This window comes from Arachis ipaensis, chromosome B6, assembly GCF_059453495.1.
Source record: "Arachis ipaensis isolate K30076 ecotype BB chromosome B6, ASM5945349v1, whole genome shotgun sequence".
In the NCBI taxonomy this organism is placed as follows: Eukaryota; Viridiplantae; Streptophyta; class Magnoliopsida; order Fabales; family Fabaceae; genus Arachis; species Arachis ipaensis.
The window spans coordinates 99,205,795-99,216,873 of NC_142441.1; the positions used below are offsets into that span (position 1 = coordinate 99,205,795).

General features: G+C 32.9%; 1 protein-coding gene and 1 long non-coding RNA gene across 2 annotated transcripts; both read right to left on the reverse strand.

Moving 5' to 3' along the window:
* Positions 1–485: 485 nt before the first annotated feature.
* LOC110263385 (uncharacterized) lies at positions 486–3,051 on the reverse strand. Its single transcript, XR_015885726.1, has 6 exons — positions 2,648–3,051; positions 1,977–2,073; positions 1,753–1,881; positions 1,547–1,631; positions 716–869; positions 486–624 (listed from the first exon to the last, which is right to left on the reverse strand). It is a non-coding gene; the product is annotated as an uncharacterized LOC110263385 (long non-coding RNA).
* Positions 3,052–6,439: 3,388 nt separating this feature from the next.
* On the reverse strand, positions 6,440–7,723 carry LOC110264033 (uncharacterized). Its single transcript, XM_088490802.1, has 4 exons — positions 7,717–7,723; positions 7,420–7,584; positions 7,155–7,248; positions 6,440–6,605 (listed from the first exon to the last, which is right to left on the reverse strand). Exons 1-4 carry the CDS (start codon positions 7,721–7,723, stop codon positions 6,440–6,442), a joined length of 432 nt encoding a protein of 143 aa, XP_088346928.1.
* Between the last annotated feature and the right edge of the window lie 3,356 nt (positions 7,724–11,079).

Genomic DNA, 11,079 nt, shown 5'->3' on the forward strand with positions numbered 1-11,079 from the left:
GCCTGGGACGTTGCTATCAGACGAGTCGCAGGTGCTGGCATGTACTGTAGTCGACGACGCCTTCGTATGTGGTAGGAGTTATGCGGTTTGACTGTGAAAAAGTTGGGTCTTAGGGTTTTTTGGTTGAATGAGGTGAGAAGTCAGAGAGAGATGAAGAAGGGCCACTAGATTCACTTTTGTTTCCTTTTTCTTTTTTGAAGGGGTGGGGGAGTCCGTGGCTTTTGGTTTTTCTATATTTGCCTTTTGATTATTTTTTTAAAAGATAAGAACAAAAATATAGGGGAGGTGATGGGTTCTGATTTTGTTAGAGATGGAAATAAATTAGTAAAATATAAAAATTATTTAGATATTATTTTTTTATATGTGTCTAATGAATAATTTTTATAATATAACAAAAAATTGTAAACTTGATTAAGGAAATAATTTTTTTATATTTATTCTTTAATAACCACATACATTAAGACACTGAACAGGCAAAGATGGTCCAGCTATATCACCAAACAGATTAACAACTTTAAATTGACAAAAATAATGTTGTCCAAAAACATTGCGCATCTAAACTTTGAACACTATCTTATCTCCAATAACTCCATGAAATAGGGGGACGATGCTAGATTGATTAACCTTACAAAACAAATTGATTTATGTCAGATAAGGTGATGAACAAACACGTGAAAATAGCAATCAAATAATTGAGGAAATAAAAAAAATATACCATTGAGACAACATTTCAATCTGAGGAGAATTCTTTCTCTATATACAAGAAAGCTTCGGCACAAGTTTTTCCAAATAATTTTGTTGCAGCATTATCAACAAGTGCAAATACTGCAAATGATGTTCCATCATCAACAATGCCAGTTATTCTATACCTATAAAAATAAATATAGAGAAAATACAAATAAATTATCCTGTTAACACGAAGTAATTTAACTAACTTACAATCTAAACTATTAAAAGTTACTTATATCATATAATCACATAATACAAGAAAATAGGATGAGAGAAAACATTACTTTAAAACCACATGTTCCACACATGAGTCACAAATATCACAATGATAAGTATTATCATCAGCAACAACAGCATTTCCACAAACACATGAATAATACCACCAATTTGGATTATCAACAACCTCTGTAACTGTTCCCATAACATAGAAAATTTTATCTTGCAAAGTAAACATATAAATGAAACGAACAACTATAAGCCTTTTGTTCTTACTGCTTTAAATTGCAATTTGCACTCTCATAATAAAAAATAAGTAGTATTTTCAATACACTACCAATTTCACGTAATTGATAGTGACAAACCTCACAATTTTTCTTTAGTTGATCAATAGATCGAACAGCTCTCCAGTCAACGAAATCATCACCAACACTGGCTATTAAATAATCAGATACAATGGGAATAAATCTTGAAAACTCATAGCATGAAACATTAAATCTAATGAAATACGAAGAAAAAAAAAGAGTTATGGAATGTCACGTAAAACATTAACATACAAAACAAAGAACAATGACCACATCAGAATAAAAAAGCCACGAACCTGCTAAGAAACTCCACATTTTCGTACATATCAGGGTTTACAAGAACTGTAGATACATTAATCACATTTTGTAGCCACACGTAATCTGACAAGGAAAGTTTTAATTAATTTTTGACTACATAAAGTAAGAATAACAGATTTCAACTCTAACTGATTAACAATATTATACAAATCTTCAATGAATAATAAGCACTACTTCAACTAACCTCCAAGGACTTTAATTTTGAAAGCCTCTAGCACCACCACTGGTGGTCTTTAATTGATATTTCCTTAACATAGATAAATCAAATACCTCACACGATCTTCCAATAACATTATACTGTATCTTCTTCTTCCTTAATTTAATCCAAGTAACAAAAAAACATCAACTTAAAAAAATCAAACAAAAAACAAAACAACCCAATAGAAAGTATATTTATATAATTTATACCCGCCTGAAACAACTTCCAAGATTATAACTTTCATTCTTTCCCCATGTGAACCCATATCAGTTTCTTGACGTACACCAGTTATGAACCCAATGAAATCTGCAAACAAGAAAAAACTACTATGGAAAATTATATATGAACAAACGAAATCCAATCATTCCTAGGGTATTAATCTTAGCAGGAAAATTTGAGAGTACTGAATAAAGAAACTCATAATTACCTATCAAGAAATTTTCATCACATGTCTTCTCAACTATTTCATCAATTGAAGTAAACTTAAATGCAACATTGGGCATACCAATAGACATCGTTGGTACAACAATTGTTTTGCTATGGAAAATAATTCTAAAGCGGTGCTTTGTCAACCTAGTTAACCCAAAGTTGGGAACCACAGTAAAATGTGCAATCACATAAACATTTCCTTCTTCTAGTACTTCATTAAAATAAGAAATTAGAGACTGTGTGATAGTTGCTTCAATTTTTGTTAACTGTGAATAATCACAAAAAACATATTTAATTATAAATAAAAAAATATGTTACTCTACACAAATAAATAAATATAAAATGAATGTAGGAAGAAAAACAAATAACACAAATAAACAAATGGAAGAGTAGTAACACACGAACATGACTCAAAGAAAAAAAGAAAAAAGAAGTCACATGAGAAACTTACCTTATCATCTATTAACACCATATATATCAGATTGCCATCTCTTGTTGGAACAGGATATGAAGCAGACCATACCCTATTAATCTTGACACTTATTCTCCAATCATCTCTCCATGGTGTTATCTTATCCAGGGAATGAAAACAAGTATTCATGATAGAATGCCTTCACACCAATGTATGGATCTATTTATCAACTGTTTACAACAGAGTAGAAAGAAAGGGAAAAACAAAACTAATAGTTGGGAATAATATGTTAGTGACTCATTTATACAGAAATAATAATAAGAGTGATAATAAATAAATAAACAATAAATAATATAGAACATATTACACCACATCCTATGGTCTATTGCCTATTACATATAATATAATAAATATTATCATAGGCAAGTAGATATAGTTGCAGATACTTTTACATATACACTATGACAACAAAAAAAGCCTGACAATCAATTTTCACTTCAGATCATAGAGCCTAATAAATTTTGACTTCAAATCATAGAGCATATTGCAATTTATCCTACATTGAACCTAACTTCAATGTTCTAAAAGAATTACCTAATAGGTCATCTTCAACTACACTCTAGATATTATAAATAGGGAAAACGAAGCTGTTATAAACACTAAACCTATTTTGCCAAAAAATATAAAGAACAAAAAAAACTAAAATAAAACTAAATTAACAAACGGTAAATCAACAAATCAACAAATTTCAAAGACCCAAAGATGTTCAATGTCAAACCATAGAACTATCCATAAATTAGGCAGAATTGCAAGATAAAAAGAAGTTGAGAAATCAAATTATCCAGGGTATATACAGAAATTCGTACTATCACTGGGGAAAGAAAAAACCACAACAGTTCCCTTGTCCAATGGCAAAGATGACCCACTGCCGGTGAAGGAGGGAACGGTAGCATGGTAGTTCTGCTGGAACAAGAATAGGATGCGCTGCTATGGATAACTAATACAATTGAGAATCCCACAGATGAACCCACTCCCTAGAGTGATAAATTTTGACACAAACAGCGCGATTGCCAGAGAGTAACAGCAACAATGGGGAGGAGAATACTCTGGCATCTGGACACTGAAGATGAAGAGAACACGGTAGCACTCTTCTAAGAAAAAGAAAGAAGAAACCTAAATGCCTGAACCTATTTCCTAATTTGATAATACATCAGATTTTAATTTGTAATAAATGTAATTGTTGACTCATAAAACATTTGAACACATGGTTGATTTCTATATTTAAACAACTTTTGATAAGATTTAAATAAAAATTGATATAGTATAAACTACTATTTGTTAAACCTAAAAAAAAAACATTATACAAATAAATAAAAAACATCATACTAATTAGATATATATTTTTCCCCTCAATAATTAGGCATAACTAAACAAGAAGCCATTCAAGAAGCCATTCAAATTTTATCAAAAACCTCTGTGAAAACAACATTTTCAGTGTGTAACACCCTAATTATCCTAAGCTTTACCTCTAGCCATAAAGCAAAGGTTAATCAGAGGTTACGACAGTTCTAAGGCTTATACATATTTATATAGAAGGAAATAATACATCCTAGAAGCCTGATGAAGGATTAAGCTCGAAGACAGAATTACAAAAGCGTGAAACGTTCACTCGAAGCTAACTCATAAGATATAAGGTATAGGTGTAAGAGCATAATTCATATACAAATATAAGAATATAATAATCATAGAGAACTAGCCGCAGCTTGCGGAATTTAAGCCGACTAGTTGGAAATAGACAGATACAGAGTTTTAGAATTAAAACAGCTTATACAACCTATCTCTCAAATAAGCCTCTAAGGCCATAAAGATAAATATACAAAAAGGTGAGAGAATACTATGACGAAGGTAAAACAGAAATAAACAAGGTACGAACCATACTCCGCTCTGTCACCATATCCGCAATCTCACCGAAGTAGATTACGACCTGCATCTGAAAAATAATAACAAAGTATGGAATGAGAACCGGAGGTTTTCAGTATGGTAACAGTGCCCAATGATGTAAGATGTAAGGCCCTGGGATGCCGAATGCCATCCTAGAACTTCACATCACATACTGATATCCAAGCTTAGAATAAATTAACTAAATATATAAAGAACTTAAACCATAAATCGGGTTATCTAAACTTAGGGGGGTTCTAACTAATACTAATCACACCGATGTATCCTACAGCCGTCGCCAACCTAACCTCCGTACGATCCCATCGCCACCGCCTACCTAACCTCCTCAGCACCAGACAATCACAATTAATGCAAACAAGTAAAACACAAGTAGGAGCATATAAAGCAAGTAGTTCAAGTAAGCAAATAGGCATGTTATTCATTTACGCATACAATTACAAGTCGGCAAAGCATACAAACAAATAGAAAATGCACATGATGAATGCCTATCCTATTGGCTCGTGATATCACTTGTCGGTCCATAAATGCCAACCCGACACATCCTTTCGGATGTCGCTTTTCTGCCGCACCCACGAATATAGTGTCGGACACACTCTATTGATCCACGGATATAGTGCCGGGCACACGCTATTCACCCACGGATATAGTGCCGGGCACACTTGCATGCATAACCCAAGGATATAGTTCCTGGAACACTCTTGCAGCAGAAAAGATTATCAATCATAATTCAACCCCAGGGACATAATACCTTGCACACTATCATGCTTAACCCAAGGATATAGTGCCTGACACACTCTCATTATTCAACAAGATCATCATTCCTCTTTGAGTCTTCAACTCATCATAACCATCATCAATTCATCACTTCCATTTCAAGCTCATTAGTTCATCAATTTCCCAATTCATTGTCAACAATCACCATATGCACCACTCTTCCTTCCCTCTCAACTAACTCATCCGCAATACACCAGAAACCTAAACCTCTGTTTGCTAACTTTTCAAAGGAAACCCAACTTAAACCCCTAGGATCTTTCCCATATTCCCATACTCAAAAGTAGGCCCAAAAGCCTTAAAATGGTGTTAAAGAAGCTTACAACCTTGTTGGGAAGGTAGAATAGTTGAAAACAAAATAAAATTTGAGAAACAGGGCGTGTGCGGCCGCACAGGGGTGGGCGTGCGCACGCCCACTACAAGAAAAATCACTTTTAGCGGCCATTTATTTTGCTTTTAGCGGCAATAAAAATAGCCGCTAATATATTTACCGGCAATTAGACATTAGCCGTCTTATGCTTTGCCGCTAAAAGGTTTTAGCGGCAATTATAACATTTGCCAGTAAAGACTTCTTTAATGGCCGCAAAAAATATATAGTTTTTAGTAGCCATTTTCTTGGCAATTTATATGGCCACCAAAAATAATTTTAAAATTTTAATGTTATTCATTTTTAGCGGCCATTACTATTGCCACCAAAACCTATTTTACCGGCAATTTATATAGCCACTAAATAATTCTAAAATTGTAATGTTATTTACTTTTACTGGCTATTACTATTGCCGCTAAAATGTTAAAACTTTTTTTAGTTATATTATACTTATTTTCTTAGAAGTAATAAACTACCTTTTTCTTTTAGAATCTCAATTAATTTTTGCAATTATTATTGTTATGCATAATATAAATATACTGAAATTAATTATTATAAAATAAAATATTTTATTAAACTCAAAATATTGATACACAAATTTCTCTTGAAAAATAATAAATCATGTTACAAATATAAATAACAAAAATGTCTACAAGCCTATAAACTCAAAATGAGCTTCCTATAGGATTGCTATGTCCCCTTCTGTCTCAACGGTAAGATCCATCATGAGCTTCCTATAGGATTGCTATGTCCCCTTCTGTCTCAACGGTAAGATCCATCATCCTTTCCTGACGCTCAGATTTTCCTCCACATTTTATGCATTTTATCTGCAAAGTATGAGGTGCATGTTTACTCTCCACATTATTTGAATTAATGGATCTTAAAATGATAAGAATTTGTCTATTGCAAAAGCAACACTATAATGGTGCATTATAACACAGGGAAGGGGAAAAACATAATAGTTTAGTAGATTTCAGTACATAAACATAAATTACCTTTGGTCTAAGGTAACCACCGAATGTTAGACCAATTAAAGTAGTGTCCTCTTCCAATGAGCAACATCATCTATAAGTTGTTGAAAGTAGCGCCTAGAATCATTTTCAGAAAGCTTTCCCTGCTGAGCTTACAGATCCAGAAAGGGTGTAACCGTACACACATCAAACACAAAACTTTGACATGTTAAGCTAATTTTCAAGATGAGTATAGCAGAACCAATCTCCAGTATATCCAATAGACAAATAGCATATAAATTCTTATAATTTTATAATATAATTCCCCTCCCATTACAAACTCAAGAATAAACACTGAATATTCTAATAAGGGTAATTAATCAAGGGAAACTCACGTTTGAGACAAAGATGTGAAGTAACAAATGAAAGGCAATAAAAGAATGTGCAACAAGTGGCAGAAGGGTAAAGCAAAAGAAAGAAGACAAGATTTTTCTCTGACCTGCAATCTTTATCAATGTTAAGGCATGCTTCATGAATATTTGTACCTAAGCGATCCATCAAACTTTCCTCCGCCACACGGTAATTAAAACTTACTGCAATAGCAAATTCCCAATCATATTCATATAATCATAAAGATAAACAATAATCATGTACCTATGTAGGATAATGAGAAATCTATGGACACTGAATTTTTTGTTAAATAATTCTCACAACCTCATCCAATCTTAGAGGAATTGAAACAACATGATCAATTGACAAGTTACCTGACCTATTCTTCACGTCAATGAAACCGTCCTTCTTGATTCTTTCCATATAATCTTTTCCAAGTCTATCTTCAACTCCTGTCTTCAGATCATAGCGTCCAGAGATGTTGACAACTAATTTAACATCATCATATTTAGAAGCATAAAGAAGCACCACTCCACCTCCTGCACCAAGAGTCCAAGATACAGCAACAGTTGAATTATAAGTACAGTTTGTATAAAAATAAAGAGATTAAAAGAATAAATTTATGAAGATGCACCAATTATTTGGTTCTCAAAACCACACCAGTAAGTTACGTTTCATCAGGTACAAATAGAAAGAAAATGACCATTCACATTGAGTAGGAGTGGGGCGTATTTCATCAATCTTACCTCATCCCATATGAAACCTGGTTTAAGGAAATATAACAAAATAATCATCTCTAAAATCATAACAACAAACTTACCGTATAATGAGTACAAGGAAAACAGAGAAGAGCACGTGGTACCCAAAAAAGAAAGTCGATAAGTCCTATTAGAAAGATGTCCTGGCACCAGTGGAATGAGTGAAAGGGCAGCCACAACAAAAACCTATACACATGATATTAAATAAAAACATCAGCACATAAGTAAACTTTGCAAATCTGTAATTCAAATGCCTCATACAACAAAGATCCTTGTCCTCATGTTTAAAATCTAAGGTCTTATCATTAAAATTTTGAATATTAAGAAAAACAAAGATAGCCAACAGTCGCAGTGGCATCCACTTGTAAGAAAGTCGAAATCAATATTTTCAGTCATTTTCTTTTACTCTTCAATCTGCAGAGTGTATATTAGAAATAATTAACAGAGGACTAGAGGAGACAATAGTTGGGTTTAACTATCAAATATAATTAACAGGTTCTTTAAAGATTTGGATTAGGACTTCTACAAATCTCAACACAAATAAAGGAACAACCTGATTGGAAGATTGAAATGACACTTCTAAAAATATATATAAGTTAAAGCACATAAAATTAGATTCAATAAAATATAATTTTTATTACAACAATAACACCCAAACTAGCAAAAAAGGTCGTTATTAAATAAGAACTAATTAATAATTACAAATCTTAATTATAATTATATAAATATTATTTTTCATAAATAATTAAAAGAATATTTATATGTAATATTTTAAACTAAAAAAAATTGGATCTGATAAAAAGAGAAATTAGATCCATAGTTTTGTAGAATAATAAACCCTAATAAATCTTTAAAAAATTAATCAAAATGAAAGTCATGCCATAATCACACAAACAGGACATTGAGCCTTATTAGAAGTTAGCACATACAAACCTTCTCTGACTCAGATAATAATCACTTTAAGTCTTATCCACTTGAATTCTAACAGAGATAAACACAAACACTATAAAATTTTACTTCAATTTCAAAGAATTAAAAATCATTCATTATTTTAAATAAAAAATAAATCTTTGCGTTGGTTCTAATCAAAGCAAAGTTTCTTCATCAATTTCTTGGTCACCCTCTGAGACTCAAACTTCACCTTCCCTGACATACCCTTCACATCAATCTCTCTTATATATCTTCTCATCATGTCATCCCATTGTAAACCAAGAACAGACTTCTAGATCTTTCAAATTTTACTAAATTAGAACTAAAAAGTATTATAAATACTAACATAAGAAACAAGTATTGCACAGGAGGGATAAAAGAACTGTTTGAACTTTGAACCTTATAATTACATGAATAATAGCATGTCAAAATGGGATAAGAGGAAGCATGTTTAGCAATTAATGAATGAATTAGTGTGTTTTAAGTTCCTCAGTGAATCCAATGAATGAATTAAAGAAACAGAAGAAGTGGCAGTTTCTAAGAAGTTTCATTTTGCAGAAAGAAATTTATGAAGCTATTTGTCATAGAAAGTATATATAAGCACGACTAAATAGCTCCATGAATCTAGAGTGATGCCTAAATATGTTTGAAAAAGTTTAAAAGAAGTCCTTCACGCCACATAGTGACTAACTTGGGATAATAATCAGAGACCATAACCATATATGCAATGCAAGAAAATTTGTTAGAAGTGCCAATATGGTAAATCAAATTGTTAGAAGAATTACTCTTAGAATGAACCAATAGTGCTATGATCATTGAGTTTGCCACCATGTCTGCTGGTATCTGCATCATCATTTCAATTCCACAATCATATATATATAAAGTGAGAGAAGAAAAATGAAGCAATAATTATAAAAATTTAGAAACTAGCTTCACATCTTCATACAGTATTATTTTTGTTGGAACAGCTATCAGTGTAACCCTCCTTTTTTAATTGCACTCACTAGCCCCTTGCCTATGCAATAGCTTCTCCCTAGAACAAGTCCAAAAAGTGAAACATAACATGGTACTTTTTAAAGTCCCCACCACCCCTACCTTCTTAAGCCAAATCTCACTATAAACTAGAAGCTCTATTTGCTGCTCATTCTCTCTGCGTCACAGCGGGTTCTTCTTCTTTGAGTCTCACTTCTTGAATAAAGGTATTTTTTATGCCCAAAACAACAACATTTTACTTTGATAATTCCTATAATCCAAACCATGAAACCTATTTACATTAGTTAGCATTCACAGGAAATAGAAACCTACAACTTCACACTTCTGTGACTATTATCAAATAAAGTAATGAACACCCCTATACCTATCTATGTACACCATAATACAACAGAATGATGAAAAAATTATCCTTCAATAATGACAAACAGTCAAATTTCTCTAAGAACTCTCTTCTCTCAGATTCCACAAAAGAAGATAAAATTAGAAATGAAAACTCAGTCTTCTGAATATTCAAACCAAACAATTAATTGAGCAAAAGGAAAATTCAACAACGGAAAAATATGAGGAGAGGGAGAAGTCGTGATCGTTACCAGAGAGAAATAGAGGAGCAGAGCAACAACGAACAACGAGCAACAAGTTTGGCCACCAAAGAGAAACAGATGAGCAGCAACAACTGTTGGTGATGGCGACAACAACAACAAAATCTTGCTGAATTTCAGAATTAGCAAAAATATAAAATGAAAAACAGAAAATCGAAAAAGTAAAGAGAGAAGATCTACCGGCAACGACGATCTTATGCTCCAACGCGCAAGACGGGCAGCGGTGCAAGCAGCGGAGGTGCGGTGTTGTGAAGAGGAGGCAAAGGCAGAGCCGAATGCAGCGACAATGTCGTTCGTGAAGAGGCGCTTTCTCTCAATCGACCTCAGATGTTTGGTTTGGGCGTTGCTGCCAGATCTGGAGATGCGTTCGTGGAGGAGGCGCCTTTGTTCGACGGCGGTGGCGATGGCGGCAGCGACGGCTACGACGAGCTTAGGGTTTAGGCGTTGACACCATTCTTCATCTTCAACATAAGCTAGGTCTCTCTCTTTGAAAATCTGAATCAAGTAATTAACACGTTTTTGCCAAATTCCAAGAAGGGCAAGCAATAAGTCAATAACTCATTCTATATGGCAATTGTTATAAAAAAAATTATTTTAATGATAACAATAGTGGCTATAACTGTATGGCCACTAAAAAGCTTTTATTAAAAAAATCTTGTATTTATTAGTGGCAATAAAAATAATTGCCATTGTAATCTATAGTAATAATGGCAAATATATAATTGCCATAAAAACATAACCTAAATTAAAGAAT